The sequence below is a fragment of the Littorina saxatilis genome, linkage group LG8 (genome assembly GCF_037325665.1).
Source record: "Littorina saxatilis isolate snail1 linkage group LG8, US_GU_Lsax_2.0, whole genome shotgun sequence".
Taxonomy (NCBI): Eukaryota; Metazoa; Mollusca; class Gastropoda; order Littorinimorpha; family Littorinidae; genus Littorina; species Littorina saxatilis.
In genome coordinates, this window is record NC_090252.1 from 73,417,376 (window position 1) to 73,441,579 (window position 24,204).

General features: G+C 42.5%; 1 protein-coding gene across 1 annotated transcript in view; it reads right to left on the bottom strand.

Annotated features, from left to right (window-relative positions):
* Window positions 1-2,026: 2,026 nt before the first annotated feature.
* The window catches only part of LOC138974316 (peroxisomal biogenesis factor 19-like), a 33,526-nt gene continuing 11,348 nt past the window's right edge, over window positions 2,027-24,204 (bottom strand). The window contains exons 3-4 of the mRNA XM_070347025.1: window positions 21,715-21,868; window positions 2,027-2,175 (exon numbers count right to left, since the gene is read on the bottom strand). Coding sequence (XP_070203126.1) covers window positions 2,042-2,175; window positions 21,715-21,868 — 288 coding nt within the window. The 3' untranslated portion in view covers window positions 2,027-2,041. The remainder of the gene's footprint in view (window positions 2,176-21,714; window positions 21,869-24,204) is intronic.

The following is a 24,204-nucleotide window of genomic DNA, read 5'->3' on the forward strand; positions in this document are numbered from 1 at the left end:
CAGTGTAAGTTGTGTGTGACAGGGTGAACTGTTGTGACCAGTGTAAGTTTTGTGTCACAGGGTGAACTGTTGTCACCAGTGTAAGTTGTGTGTGACAGGGTGAACTGTTGTGACCAGTGTAAGTTGTGTGTGACAGGGTGAACTGTTGTGACCAGTGTAAGTTGTGTGTGACAGGGTGAACTGTTGTCACCAGTGTAAGTTGTGTGTGACAGGGTGAACTGTTGTCACCAGTGTAAGTTTTGTGTGACAAGGTGAACTGTTGTCACCAGTGTAAGTTTTGTGTGACAAGGTGAACTGTTGTCACCAGTGTAAGTTTTGTGTGACAGGGTGAACTGTTGTCACCAGTGTAAGTTGTGTGTGACAGGGTGAACTGTTGTCACCAGTGTAAGTTGTGTGACAGGGTGAACTGTTGTGACCCCTGTAAGTTGTGTGACAGGGTGAACTGTTGTCACCAGTGTAAGTTGTGTGACAGGGTGAACTGTTGTGACCAATGTAAGTTTTGTGTGACAGGGTGAACTGTTGTGACCAGTGTAAGTTGTGTGTGACAGGGTGAACTGTTGTGACCAGTGTAAGTTGTGTGTGACAGGGTGAACTGTTGTGACCAGTGTAAGTTGTGTGTGACAGGGTGAACTGTTGTGACCAGTGTAAGTTGTGTGTGACAGGGTGAACTGTTGTGACCAGTGTAAGTTTTGTGTGACAGGGTGAACTGTTGTGACCAGTGTAAGTTGTGTGTCACAGGGTGAACTGTTGTGACCAGTGTAAGTTGTGTGTCACAGGGTGAACTGTTGTGACCAGTGTAAGTTGTGTGTGACAGGGTGAACTGTTGTGACCAGTGTAAGTTTTGTGTGACAGGGTGAACTGTTGTGACCAGTGTAAGTTGTGTGTGACAAGGTGAACTGTTGTGACCAGTGTAAGTTGTGTGTCACAGAGTGAACTGTTGTGACCAGTGTAAGTTTTGTGTGACAGGGTGAACTGTTGTGACCAATGTAAGTTTTGTGTGACAGGGTGAACTGTTGTGACCAGTGTAAGTTGTGTGTGACAGGGTGAACTGTTGTGACCAGTGTAAGTTTTGTGTGACAGGGTGAACTGTTGTGACCAGTGTAAGTTGTGTGTGACAGGGTGAACTGTTGTCACCAGTGTAAGTTGTGTGTGACAGGGTGAACTGTTGTGACCCCTGTAAGTTGTGTGTGACAGGGTGAACTGTTGTGACCAGTGTAAGTTTTGTGTCACAGGGTGAACTGTTGTGACCAGTGTAAGTTGTGTGTGACAGGGTGAACTGTTGTGACCAGTGTAAGTTTTGTGTCACAGGGTGAACTGTTGTGACCAGTGTAAGTTGTGTGTGACAGGGTGAACTGTTGTGACCAGTGTAAGTTTTGTGTGACAGGGTGAACTGTTGTGACCAATGTAAGTTGTGTGTGACAGGGTGAACTGTTGTGACCAGTGTAAGTTTTGTGTGACAGGGTGAACTGTTGTGACCAATAAAAGTCGTGTGTGACAGAGTTGTCACCAGTGTCTTTCTTTCTTTATTTGGTGTTTAACGTCGTTTTCAACTACGAAGGTTATATCGCGACGGGGAAAGGGGGGGGGGATGGGATGGAGCCACTTGTTAATTGTTTCTTGTTCAGAAAAGCACTAATCAAAAAAATGCTCCAGGGGCTTGCAATGTAGTACAATATATTACCTTACTGGGAGAATGCAAGTTTCCAGTACAAAGGACTTAACATTTCTTACATACTGCTTGACTAAAATCTTTACAAACATTGACTATATTCTATACAAGAAACACTTAACAAGGGTAAAAGAAGAAACAGAATCCGTTAGTCGCCTCTTACGTCATGCTGGGGAGCATCGGGTAAATTCTTCCCCCTGACCCGCGGGGGGACCAGGGAGGGGTAAATTCTTCCCCCTAACCCGCGGGGGGTTGTCACCAGTGTAAGTTTTTTGCGACAGGGTGAACTAAACTCAGAGCTCACCTGAATGCCATCAGGGTTGTGCGACATGTCGACAGGGTGAACTAAACTGACAGCTCACCTGAATGCCATCAGCGTTGTGCGACATGTCGACAGGGTGAACTAAACTGACAGCTCACCTGAATGCCATCAGCGTTGTGCGACATGTCGACAATGGTCTGTGAGAGAGTGTCCATGAATGTTTGTTGTGCCTCCTGTGAGTCTCCTGTAAAACAATATAGTGTATAGGTTACAACACCACTGTTTTATATGGCTTGTATTGTTACAGTCATCTTTGTTGTACAGTAGGACCAAGCGGGGCACTTGTCAGGTTGTTGTACAGTTGGACCAAGCGGGGCTCTTGTCAGGTTGTTGTACAGTTGGACCAAGCGGGGCTCTTGTCAGGTTGTTGTACAGTTGGACCAAGCGGGGCACTTGTCAGGTTGTTGTACACACTTGTCAGGTTGTTGTACAGTTGGACCAAGCGGGGCTCTTGTCAGGTTGTTGTACAGTTGGACCAAGCGGGGCACTTGTCAGGTTGTTGTACACACTTGTCAGGTTGTTGTACAGTGGGACCAAGCGGGGCTCTTGTCAGGTTGTTGTACAGTAGGACCAAGCGGGGCACTTGTCATGTTGTTGTACAGTGGGATCAAGCGGGGCACTTGTCATGTTGTTGTACAGTAGGACCAAGCGGGACACTTGTCAGGTTGTTGTACAGTAGGATCAAGCGGGGCTCTTGTCAGGTTGTTCTACAGTTGGACCAAGCGGGGCTCTTGTCAGGTTGTTGTACAGTTGGACCAAGCGGGGCACTTGTCAGGTTGTTGTACAGTAGGACCAAGCGGGGCTCTTGTCAGGTTGTTGTACAGTAGGACCAAGCGGAGCACTTGTCAGGTTGTTGTACAGTAGGACCAAGCGGGGCACTTGTCAGGTTGTTGTACAGTAGGACCAAGCGGAGCACTTGTCAGGTTGTTGTACAGTAGGACCAAGCGGGGCTCTTGTCAGGTTGTTGTACAGTAGGACCAAGCGGGGCACTTGTCAGGTTGTTGTACAGTTGGACCAAGAGGGGCACTTGTCAGGTTGTTGTACAGTAGGACCAAGCAGGGCTCTTGTCAGGTTGTTGTACAGTGGGACCAAGCGGGGCACTTGTCAGGTTGTTGTACAGTAGGACCAAGCGGGGCACTTGTCAGGTTGTTGTACAGTAGGACCAAGCGGGGCTCTTGTCAGGTTGTTGTACAGTAGGACCAAGCGGGGCTCTTGTCAGGTTGTTGTACAGTTGGACCAAGAGGGGCACTTGTCAGGTTGTTGTACAGTAGGACCAAGCAGGGCTCTTGTCAGGTTGTTGTACAGTGGGACCAAGCGGGGCACTTGTCAGGTTGTTGTACAGTAGGACCAAGCGGGGCTCTTGTCAGGTTGTTGTACAGTAGGACCAAGCGGGGCACTTGTCAGGTTGTTGTACAGTGGGACCAAGCGGGGCTCTTGTCAGGTTGTTGTACAGTAGGACCAAGCGGGGCTCTTGTCAGGTTGTTGTACAGTAGGACCAAGCGGAGCACTTGTCAGGTTGTTGTACAGTAGGATCAAGCGGGGCTCTTGTCAGGTTGTTGTACAGTGGGACCAAGCAGGGCTCTTGTCAGGTTGTTGTACAGTAGGACCAAGCGGGGCTCTTGCCAGGTTGTTGTACAGTAGGACCAAGCGGGGCTCTTGTCAGGTTGTTGTACACACTTGTCAGGTTGTTGTACAGTAGGACCAAGCGGGGCTCTTGTCAGGTTGTTGTACAGTGGGACCAAGCGGGGCACTTGTCAGGTTGTTGTACAGTGGGATCAAGCGGGGCACGTGTCAGGTTGTTGTAAAGTGGGACCAAGCGGGGCACTTGTCATGTTGTTGTACAGTGGGACCAAGCAGGGCTCTTGTCAGGTTGTTGTACAGTAGGACCAAGCGGGGCACTTGTCATGTTGTTGTACAGTGGGATCAAGCGGGGCACTTGTCAGGTTGTTGTACAGTAGGATCAAGCGGGGCTCTTGTCAGGTTGTTGTACAGTAGGACCAAGCGGGGCTCTTGTCAGGTTGTTGTACAGTGGGACCAAGCAGGGCTCTTGTCAGGTTGTTGTACAGTAGGACCAAGCGGGACACTTGTCAGGTTGTTGTACACACTTGTCAGATTGTTGTACAGTAGGACCAAGCGGGGCTCTTGTCAGGTTGTTGTACAGTGGGATCAAGCGGGGCACTTGTCATGTTGTTGTACAGTAGGACCAAGCGGGGCACTTGTCAGGTTGTTGTACAGTTGGACCAAGCGGGGCACTTGTCATGTTGTTGTACAGTAGGACCAAGCAGGGCTCTTGTCAGGTTGTTGTACACACTTGTCAGGTTGTTGTACAGTAGGACCAAGCGGGGCTCTTGTCAGGTTGTTGTACAGTGGGACCAAGCAGGGCTCTTGTCAGGTTGTTGTACAGTAGGACCAAGCGGGGCTCTTGTCAGGTTGTTGTACAGTAGGACCAAGCGGGGCACTTGTCAGGTTGTTGTACACACTTGTCAGGTTGTTGTACAGTAGGACCAAGCGGGGCTCTTGTCAGGTTGTTGTACAGTGGGACCAAGCGGGGCACTTGTCAGGTTGTTGTACAGTAGGACCAAGCGGGGCACTTGTCAGGTTGTTGTACAATGGGACCAAGCGGGGCACTTGTCATGTTGTTGTACAGTAGGACCAAGCGGGGCACTTGTCATGTTGTTGTACACACTTGTCAGGTTGTTGTACAGTAGGACCAAGCGGGGCACTTGTCATGTTGTTGTACAGTAGGACCAAGCGGGGCACTTGTCAGGTTGTTGTACAGTAGGATCAAGCGGGGCTCTTGTCATGTTGTTGTACAGTGGGACCAAGCGGGGCTCTTGTCAGGTTGTTCTACAGTAGGACCAAGCGGGGCACTTGTCAGGTTGTTGTACAGTAGGACCAAGCGGGGCTCTTGTCAGGTTGTTGTACAGTGGGACCAAGCAGGGCTCTTGTCAGGTTGTTGTACAATGGGACCAAGCGGGGCACTTGTCAGGTTGTTGTACACACTTGTCAGGTTGTTGTACAGTAGGATCAAGCGGGGCTCTTGTCAGGTTGTTGTACAGTAGGACCAAGCGGGGCTCTTGTCAGGTTGTTGTACAGTGAGACCAAGCGGGGCACTGGTCAGGTTGTTGTACAGTAGAACCAAGCGGGGCTCTTGTCAGGTTGTTGTACACACTTGTCAGGTTGTTGTACAGTAGGACCAAGCGGGGCACTTGTCAGGTTGTTGTACAGTAGGACCAAGCGGGGCACTTGTCATGTTGTTGTACAGTAGGACCAAGCGGGGCACTTGTCAGGTTGTTGTACAGTAGGACCAAGCCGGGCACTTGTCGGGTTGTTGTACAGTAGGACCAATCGGGGCACTTGTCAGGTTGTTGTACAGTAGGACCAAGCGGGGCACTTGTCAGGTTGTTGTACAATGGGACCAAGCGGGGCACTTGTCAGGTTGTTGTACACACTTGTCAGGTTGTTGTACAGTAGGACCAAGCGGGACACTTGTCAGGTTGTTGTACAGTAGGATCAAGCGGGGCTCTTGTCAGGTTGTTGTACAGTAGGACCAAGCGGGGCTCTTGTCAGGTTGTTGTACAGTAGGACCAAGCGGGGCACTTGTCAGGTTGTTGTACAGTAGGACCAAGCGGGGCTCTTGTCAGGTTGTTGTACACACTTGTCAGGTTGTTGTACAGTAGGACGAAGCGGGGCACTTGTCATGTTGTTGTACAGTAGGACCAAGCGGTGCACTTGTCATGTTGTTGTACAGTAGGACCAAGCGGGACACTTGTCAGGTTGTTGTACAGTAGGACCAAGCGGGGCACTTGTCAGGTTGTTGTACAGTAGGACCAATCGGGGCACTTGTCAGGTTGTTGTACAGTAGGACCAAGCGGGGCACTTGTCATGTTGTTGTACACACTTGTCAGGTTGTTGTACAGGGTATCTTTTCCTATAGCTATGTGGGGGGTAAAGTCCAGTTGCGGGAGGGGAGGGGGGGGGGGGGGGCTAGAACAAAGGCCCCTCTGTGGTCAGTCGGCTTCCCAGGGCCAGCCAAGCCACGCCTCAGCAACACATGTGAAAGTAATTAACTCGCTCAGTACTGGAGTTTTGCTAAGGAATAGAGTAAAACTCCAATTTGGCTGCACAAAAATTGTCAGCTTAAAGTGACCTACTTTCTCTGCTCAACGCACGGGCTATTTGTACTGTATCTCCTCTTGTACACTAACAAGGCTCTTATGGGGAAAATAAGAGATACAAAAAAATGTATGTGCACTGCACTTTTCTCCACATGTATATATATATAGGGTGTCTAGCATTATGAATATTGTGTGCACAGTACATGTGGTGATTTTTGTCCGTATGGTTAAATGTTTTATGTAGGGTGTACATTTATATGTTCTATCTATATATATATACGACTAGTGTCTGTCTGTCTGTCTGTCTGTCTGTCTGTTCGCGATGCACAGCGAAAGTTCTCGGCGGATCTTTTTCAAATTTAGACACCGTATTCAGCTACACCCCGGACACAACCTCATCGATGAGATATTTCAACATGTGCTCTCAGCGCGCAGCGCTGAACCGATTTTGGTTCCACCTGAGCTACCCGGGCCCCCATACCGACACACCAAAGCCGCTAGACCACATCACAACGCCAAAGTTCTCGGTGGATCTTTTTCAAATTTGGACACCGTATTCAGCTACACCCCGGACAAAATATTATCGATGAGATATTTCAACACGTGCTCTCAGCGCGCAGCGCTGAACCGATTTTGGTTTTTCTGTTCATTTCACCATTCCCAGTAATTCTTCCTTATCTTCTCCAGTGTTTTGCGTTTATCTCCCTTCCTTCGTGTGGCTTCAATCCATATTCCCGTTTCTACGTTACTATTTTTAGAATGTCACTGCGCTGTCCAGAACGCTTCCCTTGCACCCGTAAGTTGTTCTTACTGTCAAAGTGAAAAGGTCGAATCAATTTATAGCCACGCGAAAAATACACTGTCACCTATCTCTATATATTTATAGATATAGATATACATATATATATATACGGCTTCTCTGTGTGTGTGTGTTTGTGTGTGTGTGTGGGAAACACCTGTGGATTATAGAGTTCTGTTTGTGATGGGGTCTAGCGGCTTTTGTCTATCTGTATGTTCTGGCATTTGAGAAGCCACAACAGATAATATAGGGCTAAGAAATAAGCTCTAAAATTCTCAATCCCGTTTGACAGGACTTCGCCTTCAAAGGTGATTGTGGTGAACCGCCACGCTGTCTGTCTCTGTCTCGCGATTCACGCCGGGTATTCCTCTAGTTCTGTATATGTTCTTTTGTTAAGGGCCTAGAGCCATATGTTAGACACTTAAAAATGTCCAGTTATTATATTATTAAAACATTGTTTAACATTTGAGATATATACCCCTGAAATATATTCTTAAAATTTTGTGCTCAGTAAACAATCTGAAGATGTGAACGACAGCGAATCTGACTGAAACTTTGCGTGACACAAACTCGTTCTCCAGGATTTGTGACGTCAAATGTTCGCAAAAAAAAGCTCTTTTTTTCAAAAGGCGCCATTTTTGGCTGATGTGCTATTCCCCCAGAGTGTTGCAGTGTGAACCGCCGAATATGTGGTGTGACAACAGATGACAACACCAGCTACATACATATATGTGTAAACCCAATATGCGGTGTGTAAACAGATGACAACATCAGTTACATACATATATGTGTAAACCCAATATGCGGTGTGTAAACAGATGACAACACCAGCTACATACATATATGTGTAAACCCAATATGTGGTGTGTAAACAGATGACAACACCAGCTACATGTGTGAACCCAATATGTGGTGTGTACACAGATGACAACATTAGCTACATGTGTGAACCCAATATGTGGTGTGTACACAGATGACAACACCAGCTACATGTGTGAACCCAATATGTGGTGTGTACACAGATGACAACATTAGCTACATGTGTGAACCCAATATGTGGTGTGTACACAGATGACAACACCAGCTACATGTGTGAACCCAATATGTGGTGTGTACACAGATGACAACATCAGCTACATGTATGAACCCAATATGTGGTGTGTACACATATGACAACATCAGCTACATGTGTGAACCCAATATGTGGTGTGTACACAGATGACAACATCAGCTACATGTATGAACCCAATATGTGGTGTGTACACATATGACAACATCAGCTACATGTGTGAACCCAATATGTGGTGTGTACACAGATGACAACATCAGCTACATGTGTGAACCCACAGATGACATTAGCTACATGTGTGAACCCAATATGTGGTGTGTACACAGATGACAACACCAGCTACATGTGTGAACCCAATATGTGGTGTGTACACAGATGACAACATCAGCTACATGTGTGAACCCACAGATGACATTAGCTACATGTGAACCCACAGATGACATTAGCTACATGTGTGAACCCACAGATGACATTAGCTACATGTGTAAACCCAATATGTGGTGTGTACACAGATGACAACATTAGCTACATGTGTTAACCCAATATGTGGTGTATACAAAATACCAGTCAGCCACCCTACCTGCACTTTCTAACAGTTTTAAATAGAACATTGTGTAATTTCTATAGAACATACCAGTCAGCCATCCTACCTGCACTTTCTAACAGTTTTAAATAGAACATTGTGTAATCTCTATAGAACATACCAGTCAGCCACCCTACCTGCACTTTCTAACAGTTTTAAATAGAACATTGTGTAATTTCTATAGAACATACCAGTCAGCCATCCTACCTGCACTTTCTAACAGTTTTAAATAGAACATTGTGTAATTTCTATAGAACATACCAGTCAGCCATCCTACCTGCACTTTCTGACAGTTTTAAATAGAACATTGTGTAATTTCTATAGAACATACCAGTCAGCCATCCTACCTGCACTTTTTAACAGTTTTAAATAGAACATTGTGTAATTTCTATAGAACATACCAGTCAGCCATCCTACCTGCACTTTCTAACAGTTTTAAATAGAACATTGTGTAATTTCTATAGAACATACCAGTCAGCCATCCTACCTGCACTTTCTGACAGTTTTAAATAGAACATTGTGTAATCTCTATAGAACATACCAGTCAGCCATCCTACCTGCACTTTCTGACAGTTTTAAATAGAACATTGTGTAATCTCTATAGAACATACCAGTCAGCCATCCTACCTACACTTTCTGACAGTTTTAAATAGAACATTGTGTAATCTCTATAGAACATACCAGTCAGCCATCCTACCTACACTTTCTGACAGTTTTAAATAGAACATTGTGTAATCTCTATAGAACATACCAGTCAGCCATCCTATCTGACAGTTTTAAATAGAACATTGTGTAATCTCTATAGAACATACCAGTCAGCCATCCTATCTGACAGTTTTAAATAGAACATTGTGTAATTTCTATAGAACATACCAGTCAGCCATCCTACCTGCACTTTCTGACAGTTTTAAATAGAACATTGTGTAATCTCTATAGAACATACCAGTCAGCCACCCTACCTACTCCCGCAGTGGGGCACTGCGGTTATGAAATTAAAGGCCCCTCCTGTTTTTGGAACCGCAGGAGCTTTCTAGTTTGCTGTTAGGTAGATTTTTGGTTCCTCTTTCCTGTCATGCTCTCTTTTTCTTCATGACTTCTTTTCTTTTTTCTGCCTTCTTGCTCATTCACCTGTATTTTTTCCAAAAATCTCTTCTCTTGCCGCTTGTCTCGCGATTCATGTATAGTTTAATCTGTTAGTGTTCTGATGTAAGTCCAGCAGTAGATAGGTTAAGCCTATTTTAACATACTGGAAACTGGTAATCTTCCAGTAGGTATTAATTTAGTTTTACTAAAGCCTGCTGGGACACAAGTAATGGGTTAGTGCATTTGTAAACAGGAATCGCTTGACAAGTGGCCCCCTTCATCCCCCCCTTCCTCGTCCTGATATGGCTCTGCGTAGTCGGCTGGACGTTAAGCAACAAATAAACAAACAAACCCTACCTACACTTTCTGACAGTTTTAAATAGAACATTGTGTAATTTCTATAGAACATACCAGTCAGCCATCCTACCTACACTTTCTGACAGTTTTAAATAGAACATTGTGTAATCTCTATAGAACATACCAGTCAGCCATCCTATCTGACAGTTTTAAATAGAACATTGTGTAATCTCTATAGAACATACCAGTCAGCCATCCTATCTGACAGTTTTAAATATAACATTGTGTAATCTCTATACAACATACCAGTCAGCCATCCTACCTACACTTTCTGACAGTTTTAAATAGAACATTGTGTAATCTCTATAGAACATACCAGTCAGCCATCCTACCTGCACTTTCTGACAGTTTTAAATAGAACATTGTGTAATCTCTATAGAACATACCAGTCAGCCATCCTACCTGCACTTTCTGACAGTTTTAAATAGAACATTGTGTAATCTCTATAGAACATACCAGTCAGCCATCCTACCTGCACTTTCTGACAGTTTTAAATAGAACATTGTGTAATCTCTATAGAACATACCAGTCAGCCATCCTACCAACACCTTCTGACAGTTTTAAATAGAACATTGTGTAATCTCTATACAACATACCAGTCAGCCATCCTACCTACACTTTCTGACAGTTTTAAATAGAACATTGTGTAATCTCTATACAACATACCAGTCAGCCATCCTACCTACACTTTCTGACAGTTTTAAATATAACATTGTGTAATCTCTATAGAACATACCAGTCAGCCATCCTACCTGCACTTTCTGACAGTTTTAAATAGAACGCGTGAAGACAACATCCTCGACCTGGTCTTCACCTCAAACCCATCACTCTGCAAAAGTTCCAGGTCAATACCAGGCATATCAGACCATAGCATCGTCATCACCGATGTGGATATCCACCCCCATCGCATCAAGGAACAAGAAGAGCAAACGCTCGATCGAGTCACTTTCGCAGTTCTGAATATTATATGAGGCATCAGATGGACAGGAAGAAATTGCTATTCACAACACAATACAGATGTAAATAATTTGATGTAAAGAATAATCCTATAAAGTTTGAATCAAATCCGATGAATAGTTTCAGAGATATGATATTTCAATTTTTTTCCTTCAAGACATACCTGTGACCTTGAAAAAGGTCAAAGGTCACCAAAGCAGACGTCAAAGTGTAGAGGTCACTGGGAGTCACGTTCACATAAAATTTGAGCCCGGTCACTTTTATAGTTTCCGAGAAAAGCCCAACGTTAAGTTGTGTGTTGCCGAACAGAAAAGGCTAGTTATCTCCCTTGTTTTTCTGATAACGTTCGTAAAAGGCTACAGATGTAAATACTTTGATGTAAAGAATAATCCTACAAAGTTTCAATCACATCCGATGAACTTTGTCAAAGATATAAAATGTCTAATTTTTCCTTTGACGCTGACCTGTGACCTTGAAAAAGGTCAAAGGTCAACGAAACCATCGTTAAAGTGTAGAGGTCATTGGAGGTCACGACTAAACAAAATATGAGCCGGATCGCTTTGATAGTTTCCGAGAAAAGTCCAACGTTAAGGTGGTGTCTACGGACGGCCGGCCGGCCGGCCGGACGGCCGGCCGGACAGACTAACACTGACCGATTACATAGAGTCACTTTTTCTCAAGTGACTCAAAAACCAAGGAAACAACTCATCTACTCAAAAGCCAGATGGAGTAACATCACGACTGAACTAGACCACCTAGCAGAAGAGATCAACACCATGAAAGAACAGGGTGAATCTGTAGAGGCCATGTGGACCCGCTTCAAATCGTCACTCATGGCTGCCGTCGAGCGTTTCATACCATCCACACTCCGGCGAAGAAACTACAGCCTACCGTGGATCAACCGCAAGATGAAGAAAATCCTGCAACGCAAGAAGAGGCTCTACAAACAAGCTAAGAAAACTGGCAACTGGACGAACTACAGATTCGCCCAGAAAGAATGTCGACGCCAGATGCGGCAGGCGGAGTGGAACCACATCAACTCCACCATCGAGGAGAGCCTGAAGACAAACGACACCAAACCCTTCTGGCGATACGTCAAGTCACGCAGACAGGACAACGCTGGAGTCTCGCCACTCTACAAAGAAGGCTCCTTACACAGCGACAGCACCTCCAAAGCCAAGATACTGCTACAACAGTTCCAGTCCGTCTTCACGAAGCGTGATGACTCTCCTCCATCAGAGTTGAAAGGCACCCCAGTACCCCCGCTTGAGAAGATTACCATCACTACCGAAGGGGTTGCAAAACTCCTGAGGAACCTCAAGCTCAACAAAGCATCGGGACCAGACGGCATACCAAACCGCATCTTGAAGACGTGCGCTGACTCCATTGCCCCATCCCTGACGGCGATATTCACCACCTCCATCGAGTCAGGCGAGCTCCCGAAAGACTGGCTATCAGCGAACATATCCTCTGTCTACAAGAAGGGAGATAGGAACAAAGCTGAGAACTACCGCCCAGTATCCCTGACCTCGGTCGCCTGTAAGCTCCTTGAGCACATCATCTGCCACCATCTTCACAAGCACTTCGAACAACATGGAGTGCTATCCAGCCGCAACCATGGGTTCAGGACCGGCCACTCATGTGAAACCCAGCTGCTCACCACCATGCAGGACATTCTGTCATCCCATGATGCTGGCCACCAAACTGACGTCGCCATCCTTGATTTCAGCAAGGCCTTCGACACTGTCCCGCACAAGAAACTACTCCACAAGCTGGCCCACTACGGTGTGCGGGGAAGTGTCCACAACTGGCTGACCAGTTTCCTGACCAAGCGGAAGATGAGGGTTGTACTGGAGGGCGAGGCATCTGAAGAGGTAGAGGTCGAGTCCGGCGTCCCGCAAGGCACAGTGCTGGGTCCGTTGTTGTTCCTGTGCCATATCAACGACCTCCCAGACTCAGTCCAGTCGTCTGTCAGACTTTTTGCGGATGACTGTCTCCTCTACCGCCAGATCCGCACCTTTCAGGACCACCTTACGCTACAGGCAGACCTAAAGAGCTTGGAAGAGTGGGCCAACCAGTGGGGGATGAGGTTCAACGCTAAGAAGTGCTACGTCCTCTCCACCAGATCCACATCCCACTACTTCTACAGCCTCGGAGACACCATCCTCCAACAGGTCGAACAGAACCCGTACCTCGGCATACAGATCTCAGCCGACCTGAAGTGGGGCCCCCACATCACCAGTCTCTGCAAGAGGGCAGGATCTACCCTGGGCTTCTTACGCCGGAACCTCCGGAACTGCCCACGTGAGTGCCGTCGCCTTGCCTACATCACTCTTGTCAGGTCCACCCTTGAGTACGGGGCGGTGGTCTGGGACCCCTACTACAAACAAGACGTTGAGAGACTCGAACGCATCCAACGCCTAGCCGCTAGGTTCATCATGAAAGACTACGTGTCCAAGGACCCAGGCTGCGTCACCAAGATGCTAGAGTACCTCCAACTCCCTACACTCCAGGAACGCCGTCAGCAACTTCGCCTGACGATGCTGTTCAAAATCATCAATGGACTTGTACCTGCCTTACCCCCTGACTCCTTCCTCACCCCGGTGAGCGTATCTCGGCGCCGAGTCAAGCCTAAAGCCTACGAGGGGTATGAGAGCCAAAACATCCTCCAGAGACAGGCAACCAACAACAGCCGCTGTTTCAAAGCTCCTACCTCAAAGACTGATCAATACAGGAACTCGTTCTTTATAAAGACAGTGATCGAGTGGAACAATTTGAGCGAAGCCACCGTCACCCTGACCACGCCCAGCGCCTTCTCATCGGCGCTCGGGGGGCAGAAACCAGTGTGAGAGCCTCAGTAGTTTTTATCCAGTTTTTAACATTGTAACATAGCATTTTTTAACTGTGCTTGAAAAGCCTACATTCTAGGGCAAACGGACTAAAACCGCAAGTACAGCAGCAAGAAGACCAGCTGGAGTTGTACACTATATCCACCTTGTGTACAGTGAACTTTTAAGACTCTTTTAGATGCGCACACCCAAAAAACGTCACGTTGATAGTCGTCGTCGGCTTCTGTGGCGCACCCGCCAACCACCAACCCAGGCGGGTTATCCAGATCCAGATCCAGAACATTGTGTAATCTCTATAGAACATACCAGTCAGCCATCCTACCTACACTTTCTGACAGTTTTAAATAGAACATTGTGTAATCTCTATAGAACATACCAGTCAGCCATCCTACCTGCACTTTCTGACAGTTTTAAATAGAACATTGTGTAATCTCTATAGAACATACCAGTCAGCCATCCTATCTGACAGTTTTAAATAGAACATTGTGTAATCTCTATAGAACATACCAGTCAGCCATCCTACCTACACCTTCTGACAGTTTTAAATAGAACATTGTGTAATCTCTATACAACATACCAGTCAGCCATCCTACCTACACTTTCTGACAGTTTTAAATAGAACATTGTGTAATCTCTATAGAACATACCAGTCAGCCATCCTACCTGCACTTTCTGACAGTTTTAAATAGAACATTGTGTAATCTCTATAGAACATACCAGTCAGCCATCCTACCTGCACTTTCTGACAGTTTTAAATAGAACATTGTGTAATCTCTATACAACATACCAGTCAGCCATCCTACATACACTTTCTGACAGTTTTAAATATAACATTGTGTAATCTCTATAGAACATACCAGTCAGCCATCCTACCTGCACTTTCTGACAGTTTTAAATAGAACATTGTGTAATCTCTATAGAACATACCAGTCAGCCATCCTACCTGCACTTTCTGACAGTTTTAAATAGAACATTGTGTAATCTCTATAGAACATACCAGTCAGCCATCCTACCTACACTTTCTGACAGTTTTAAATATAACATTGTGTAATCTCTATAGAACATACCAGTCAGCCATCCTACCTGCACTTTCTAACAGTTTTAAATAGAACATTGTGTAATTTCTATAGAACATACCAGTCAGCCATCCTACCTGCACTTTCTGACAGTTTTAAATAGAACATTGTGTAATCTCTATAGAACATACCAGTCAGCCATCCTACCTGCACTTTCTGACAGTTTTAAATAGAACATTGTGTAATCTCTATACAACATACCAGTCAGCCATCCTACATACACTTTCTGACAGTTTTAAATATAACATTGTGTAATCTCTATAGAACATACCAGTCAGCCATCCTACCTGCACTTTCTGACAGTTTTAAATAGAACATTGTGTAATCTCTATAGAACATACCAGTCAGCCATCCTACCTGCACTTTCTAACAGTTTTAAATAGAACATTGTGTAATCTCTATAGAACATACCAGTCAGCCATCCTACCTACACTTTCTGACAGTTTTAAATAGAACATTGTGTAATCTCTATAGAACATACCAGTCAGCCATCCTACCTGCACTTTCTAACAGTTTTAAATAGAACATTGTGTAATCTCTATAGAACATACCAGTCAGCCATCCTACCTGCACTTTCTGACAGTTTTAAATAGAACATTGTGTAATCTCTATAGAACATACCAGTCAGCCATCCTACCAACACCTTCTGACAGTTTTAAATAGAACATTGTGTAATCTCTATAGAACATACCAGTCAGCCATCCTACCTACACTTTCTGACAGTTTTAAATATAACATTGTGTAATCTAACAGATGACATTAGCTACATGTGTGAACCCACAGATGACATTAGCTACATGTGTAAACCCAATATGTGGTGTGTACACAGATGACAACATTAGCTACATAATACATAGAGTAGCTTCGGTGGAAAATATTTCCAGTCCCATGCCACACGAAAAACCATGTGATCGGTATAATTCAAAATGGCGTCGATCGATCGACCCAAACTGTGGGACATGGATAATTCCAAATGCGTGAAAATTATGTGTTTTTGCTACAACTGTGTACTTCTAAATACTTGGATAAAGTTCCTGGAATCATACTCCTTCGTCTTAAAGCCCAGCGGCAAGATCCGAAGGTATGTGTTACTTGTGTTCATGTCTGTTTACATTGTCTTCAAATTCTTGTGTTTTACATGTTGTTTGTTTCAAAGCTGTGTATACTCGTGTGGTTTTCTCTGCACCAAACGAGCTTAGCCTTCTTTCAAAGTATGACGTTTGCTTAACGAACTCTCCGAAATCAACCTTAGTTCAAACGAGTGCATATCTATGTGTCGAACAGTTATTTCCCTTGTTCTCCCACACTGTCGTTGTTATGAAGGTGTGGCTTACTTTTGTGTTCAATGGACTGAATGCGAAACAGGCTTTTTGCCACACAGCATGTTATCCAGTCTATATGGAGTGTTCTTTTACTCACAATGTGTGAACAGACCGGTTTCCGAATTTGTACGTTTAATTGTAACGGGATAAATGAAAGTAAGAAAAGGAAGGATGTTTTCAATTTTTTGAGGGAAAAAAAATGTAATATTTATTTTTTACAGGAAACACATTTGAAATACCAAGATGAACAATATGTAAGAACATGCTGGGGCTACTCAGTGTGGTTGTCTGGATGCGCCTCTAATAAAAACGGTGTTGCGGTGATGTATAATAATAACTTTGAACATAAAGTGCACAATGTTGTTCGTGACAATGATGGTTGTTTCATTATTATGGATGTTGAATTTTTGAAAAAAAGGTACACCATTGTAAATATATATGGACCTAGCTGTGGAGATAAAGCCTCATTTTTTGAGAATGTAAGCGCAATGATTAGACAGATTGGAAATGATTATGTTATTATTGGTGGTGATTGGAATGTTGTGTTAGATATGAAAGTGGATATGAGGAATTATGTATGTAATGTAAATCGACCCCAGTCAAGAAAAAAGATAAGAGATATGATGGATCTTTATGATTTGATAGACGTCTGGAGGGACCTTTACCCCGATAGACGCCGTTATACATGGAGGAAATTTAATTCCCTCAAACAAGGGAGATTGGACTACTTCCTGATGTCAAGTAATTTGCTGATGGAGGTAAATGGTTGTGACATTGAGTGTGGTTATAGATCTGACCACTCGCCAGTAACACTTACATTAAAGACAGAAGATATAAAAAGAGACAGACCTTTTTGGAAATTGAATAACTCGCTGATGTTTGATAGTGAATATGTTAAAGAGTTAAAGAAACTAATTATTGATGTGAAGAAGTTTTACGCACTGCCAGTGTCTGATATGGATGGTATACATTTAATACCCAATGATGAAATACAATTTAGAATAAGCGATCAGTTATTTTTTGAAACCTTATTAATGGAAATTAGGGGAAAGACAATTGCGTATGCCTCCGAAAAGAAAACAAGTCGCGTAAGGCGAAAATACAATATTTAGTCAAGTAGCTGTCGAACTCACAGAATGAAACTGAACGCAATGCCATTTTTCAGCAAGACCGTATACTCGTAGCATCGTCAGTCCACCGCTCATGGCAAAGGCAGTGAAATTGACAAGAAGAGCGGGGTAGTAGTTGCGCTAAGAAGGATAGCACGCTTTTCTGTACCTCTTTTTGTTTTAACTTTCTGAGCGTGTTTTTAATCCAAACATATCATATCTATATGTTTTTGGAATCAGGAACCGACAAGGAATAAGATGAAAGTGTTTTTAAATTGATTTCGACAATTTAATTTTGATAATAATTTTTATATATTTAATTTTCAGAGCTTGTTTTTAATCCGAATATAACATATTTATATGTTTTTGGAATCAGCAAATGATGGAGAATAAGATAAACGTAAATTTGGATCGTTTTATAAATTTTTATTTTTTTTTACAATTTTCAGATTTTTAATGACCAAAGTCATTAATTAATTTTTAAGCCACCAAGCTGAAATGCAATACCGAAGTCCGGGCTTCGTCGAAGATTACTTGACCAAAATTTCAACCAATTTGGTTGAAAAATGAGGGCGTGACAGTGCCGCCTCAACTTTCACGAAAAGCCGGATATGACGTCATCAAAGACATTTATCAAAAAAATGAAAAAAACGTTTGGGGATTTCATACCCAGGAACTCTCATGTCAAATTTCATAAAGATCGGTCCAGTAGTTTAGTCTGAATCGCTCTACACACACACACACACACACACACACACACACACACACACACACACACACACACACACACACGCGCACATACACCAAGACCCTCGTTTTGATTCCCCCTTGATGTTAAAATATTTAGTCAAAACTTGACTAAATATAAAAAGAGAAGTAAACATTGAAAAAGAATTAATGATGAAACTACAGTTATTAGAAAATAATGTGACCAATGATTCCTTAGTACTGATTGAATTGTTAAATACCCAGCTGGAAAACTTGAGGAAGAAAAAGATTGATGGTATGTTGATAAGATCCAAAGCTAGGTGGCAGTTAGAAGGAGAAAAGGCGAGTAAGTACTTTTGTAATATGGAAAACCGCCACTATCAGAATAAGGCCATGAATTTTTTGCAAAATGGCGACACTGGTGAATTAATATTTGAACACAGACAGATTTTGCAAAACATGAAACAGTTTTACGAAGATTTGTATAATCTGCAACCAACAGAAGATGTTGATTTACAGGAACTATTTATGGAAAAAATACATCCCGTTTTGACAAATGAAGACAGGGATAATATTGAGGGGAATCTTACCTATACTGAAATGTGCTCAGCATTACGGAAAATGAAAAACGGAACAAGCCCAGGACCTGACGGGTTTACAACAGAATTTTATAAATATTTCTTCCAGGATATTGGATTATTTCTGCTGCGTTCTGCAAATGCTGGATTCCAATGTGGAGAATTGTCCGTTACACAGAAACAAGGCATTATTACATGCATTCCGAAACAAGACAAGCCAAAACAATTTATTAAGAACTGGCGGCCAATATCCCTGCTTAACATATCCTATAAAATTTGTTCATCCTGTATTGCGAATAGATTGAAAATAATGCTACCTAAGATTATTAGTGAACACCAAACAGGTTTTATGAAAGGAAGATTTATCGGAGATAATATACGTTTGCTGTATGATGTGTTGGTGTTTACTGAAAGAGAAAATATACCAGGTTTGCTGCTTGCAATTGACTTTGAAAAGGCGTTCGACAGTGTGTCCTGGCCCTTTTTACAAAAGGCATTGGATTTTTTCAATTTTGGAAACGATGTAAAACAGTGGATACGAGTTTTTTAACAAGATATACAGACATGTGTTACAGTAAATGGCCAATATTCTGGTTGGTTTAATATAAGAAGAGGAGTCCGACAAGGCGATAGCCTCTCACCATATTTGTATTTAATATGTTCCGAGATACTATCATTAATGTTACGTAATAATTCTGTGATAAAAGGATTGAAATTGAATAACGAGGAAATGTTATTGTCTCAATTTGCCGACGATACAACTCTTTATTTGGATGGCAGTAAGGAATCGTTTGTTGAATGTGTTAAAACTTTACAGAAATTTTCTAAATTTTCCGGATTAAAGATAAACAATGAAAAAACTCAAATTGTCTGGATTGGAAGAAAGCGAAATTCACAAGAAAGATATATGAGGGATATGAACTTCTGTTGGGACCCTGGGATCTTTAAAGTATTGGGAGTCAAATTTTCGACTAACACCGGCAACATTCTGGAAATTAATTATGAAGGAAAATTAAACAAGATTAAAAGAATTTTAAAAGATTGGAGCAGAAGACAGTTAACACCATTTGGTAAAATTACAATTTTGAAAACTTTGGTCCTTTCAAAATTGGTTTATTTATTAACTGTATTGCCAGACCCACCCGAAGAGTTTTTACGAGAAGTGAATGCAGCCTTTTATTCCTTCCTGTGGAATGGTAAACCTGCAAAGATTCGGCGTAATGTCGTTTGCAGACCTTATTGCAGTGGTGGACTGAATGATTGACATTTACACTTTTGTGGCATCAGTAAAGATAAATTGGATTCGCAGACTAAAGATGTTTGAATTTGATGTAAAAAAGCTTATTTTTGATATGATACCTGGAATGAAAGACATATTTAAAGCGGGTGCCGAGTATGTAAATGTGTTAATGAAACGATGTGGTAACAGTTTTTGGAAGGATGTTTTGAAACATTATAAGAAATGCTGTTCCTTAAGCGAGGTAATTAATGTGAATGATTTTGTTTCCGAATGTATACATTACAATTTGAACATTATACGAGACCACGGTACAATAGTAAATAAGGAATGGATTGAAAATGATGTAGTGTTTATCCATCAGTTGCTACATTTAAATGGAAATTTCTTTACCTTTGAAGAATTTGGGTTAAATTTTCCTTTTGTTCAAACTAATTTTGTATTCTATGAGGGAGTGATTAAGTCCCTACAAAAATATCAGAGAAAAGTAAAAATTGATTTGCTGAATGGTTTTCAGATTAGGGATTATAAACCCTGGCAGATTATTTGTAGAGGCAAACAGGCAATTAAAGAAGTCCTTTTGAAATCAAAATTTGACGATAACCCTGCAGGCATGAACAGATGGAATATGTATTTTTACAACCTGAACTGGAAACAGATTTTTGATAAGTGTTTCAAAACAACTAAGGACACACAGTTAAGATGGTTCCAGACCAGATTGCTTCACCGCATTCTTGGTGTTGCTTGCCGGCTATTTGTTCAAAAGATTCTTGACAGTCCCCTTTGTGCCTTTTGTAAAATTGAAAATGAAACAATTTCACATATATTTTGGTACTGCCCGCTTAGTCGGAAATTTTGGACTGACTTGGAAGAACTGTTAAACAGAAGTGGTATTTACCGCGCAAATTTTCTTTTTACAGAAGAATTTATTTTGTTTGGGTGTATGAACAATGTTAAGGTAGATGTGGTTTTGGATTTTATCATTTTGTTTGCAAAGTTTTATATTTATGAGAGTAAGTTACAAGAGACAAGGCCACTGTTAGAAATATTTCTAAGAAATTTGAAATACAGATTTGAAATAGAAAAATATTCCAGTTTCAAATCTGGTAACATTACCAAATTTGTAGAATTATGGTCCCCATATGAAGAGTTGGTTAGGTAGTACGCTAGGTTGTGCAGAGATGTGATGATATGTGTTTTAATTGGCTTTGATTTTTGTTTGTTTCTTTTCTTTTTTTGTCTTTGTTTGACGGTATTATTAACTGACTGTATTATTATTAAGCAGGTAATACGTCCATAATGTCAAGTATTGTAATCTGCATGCTATGTTAAGCTCCGGCCTTACTTGCAGGAGAACGGTATGTTATATGTCCGTCTGTCTGTTATGTCCTAATGCTGTGTGTTGTGTATACTTGCCAAACATATCTATTATAAATGTTGATGGATGAATGATGATAAATTGTAGACGGATGCATGTTATTGATTAAAAGCCCCACAATGATGTGCTTGGCAACAAAACAAAAAAAAAAAAACAAAACATTAGCTACATGTGTTAACCCAATATGTGGTGTATACAAACTACCAGTCAGCCACCCTACCTGCACTTTCTAACAGTTTTAAATAGAACATTGTGTAATTTCTATAGAACATACCAGTCAGCCATCCTACCTGCACTTTCTGACAGTTTTAAATAGAACATTGTGTAATCTCTATAGAACATACCAGTCAGCCATCCTACCTACACTTTCTGACAGTTTAAAATAGAACATTGTGTAATCTCTATAGAACATACCAGTCAGCCATCCTACCTGCACTTTCTGACAGTTTTAAATAGAACATTGTGTAATCTCTATAGAACATACCAGTCAGCCATCCTACCTGCACTTTCTGCAGCTTCTGACAGTTTCTCAAACTGCTGCATCACCTGAGGATTCTGGGACATTAGTGCCGCCATGGTTTCTTCAAACTGAGACGCAAACTGTTCCGAGAACACCTCAGAGAAGTCTGCAGACATTGGGTCTGTCTCCTCCCCCTGCACAAAATACACACTTCACTGTTATACACACTTCACTGTTAGGCACACTTCACTGTTATACACACTTCACTGTTAGGCACACTACACTGTTAGGCACACTTCACTGTTATACACACTTCACTGTTATACACACTTCACTGTTTTTCACACTTCACTGTTATACACACTTCACTGTTATACACACTACACTGTTATACACACTTCACTGTTATACACACTTCACTGTTATACACACTACACTGTTATACACACTACACTGTTAGGCACACTTCACTGTTAGACACACTTCACTGTTAGACACACTTCACTGTTAGACACACTTCACTGTTATCAGACCTGGGAACCCCTGTTTTGCACTTTGAGTATTCTCAAACAAACTTGGTGTATTTTCAAAAAAATGAGCGTACTCCACACAACCATGATTAAGACATGCCCCATGCGCGTCCGTCACACCGTTAATTAAGTTTAGCTATACATTTAAAACAAATGCTTTTTACATTAAGTCAATGTTTTAACGTAGAGGGGGGAATCGAGACGAGGGTCGTGGTGATGGTGTGTGTGTGTCTGTCTGTGTGTGTGTTTAGAGCGATTCAGACTAAACTACTGGACCGATCTTTATGAAATTTGACATGAGAGTTCCTGGGTATGATATCCTCAGACGTTTTTTTCATTTTTTTTATATATGTCTTTGATGACGTCATATCCGGCTGTTCGTGAAAGTTGAGGCGGCACTGTCACACCCTCATTTTTCAACCAAATTGGTTGAAATTTTGGTCAAGTAATCTTCGACGAAGCCCGGACTTCGGTATTGCATTTCAGCTTGGTGGCTTAAAAATTAATTAATGACTTTGGTCATTAAAAATCTGAAAATTGTAAAAAAAATATTTTTTTTATAAAACGATCCAAATTTACGTTCATCTTATTCTCCATCATTTGCTGATTCCAAAAACATATAAATATGTTATATTTGGATTAACAACAAGCTCTGAAAATTAAATATATAAAAATTATTATCAAATTTTTTTTTTCGAAATCAATTTAAAAACACTTTCATCTTATTCCTTGTCGGTTCCTGATTCCAAAAACATATAGATATGATATGTTTGGATCAAACACACGCTCAGAAAGTTAAAACGAAGAGAGGTACAGAAAAGCGTGCTATCCTTCTCAGCGCAACGAATACCCCGCTCTTCTTGTCAATTCCACTGGCACTGCCTTTGCCACGGGCGGTGGAGTGACGATGCTACGAGTATACGGTCTTGCTGCGTTGCGTTCAGTTTCATTCTGTGAGTTCGACAGCTACTTGACTAAATGTTGTATTTTCGCCTTACGCGACTTGTTTCAATTTTTACTGACACAAACTGTACCGTATTTGACTGACTACAAGCCGCGACTTTAAAAAAAAAAATCTCATTGCGGCTTATAAAAAGATGCGGCTAAAACGTTACCTAAACTTGAATAGCCTTCACCTAATGGAAGTCACCGCGGATTTTCATTTCGCTCGATTAGCGGTACTTTATTAGCTCTCTACTCAAGGCTCGGCGCTTTTCTCTTTCTTTCGCGAATCTTCATTTGTCAACAAGTCGTCGTGACAAGCGTACAGAGAAACACCTGATGTATCAGGATCTCGCGCGCGCGAGATTTAGTTTTTTTGTGTCTCGCGATAGTTGGAGGAGCGAGAGCCGCCATGTTGTGTTTTCGTCTGTGTCACGATCGGGTGACAGAGACCAAGAAAGCGTCACTCAGTGGAGTGCCTGTTCTGGGTCAATGTATGATAGAAAGCGCCTGTGCGTGATATTGGACACAGCAGAGTTTTTGCTGACAGTGCTCCCGAGCACGGATGTTTTGAAACGCACGAGCTTCACAGTGCAGGTTTCTGCTGTCATAGGGCTGACGGTTTTTTTCGCTGACAGCGCACACGGGATTTTCAGGGATTGAGTTTCTCGTGTCTTTTTCCTGCGTGGGGAGGCAAAACTGTGTATAGCTGGACTGGTTTGGTGACAAGGTCAGTCACGTGTATTTGGCTAGGTGGTCTGTCAGAGACTCAAGGACGACACACTTGACACCCAGCGGCAGAAGGGGAAGGACCTAACACACAGTTACTAGAGTATGATGGTTTTTCACCGAGTATCATATTCGGCACTCTAGGGGAACTTCCACAAGTTATTCCTTTCCTCTGCCACGTATTTTGCTGAGGACAAGTCGTCACATTTCCTTCGTCGGCGATGGCTTTCGCATAAGGATTCGACAAGGGGTTCTGGACGTTTTGGGTCACTGTTGACGAACAGAGACTGTTCCAGGGAGGAGGCGGACTTTGCTTCCATTGAGAGTTA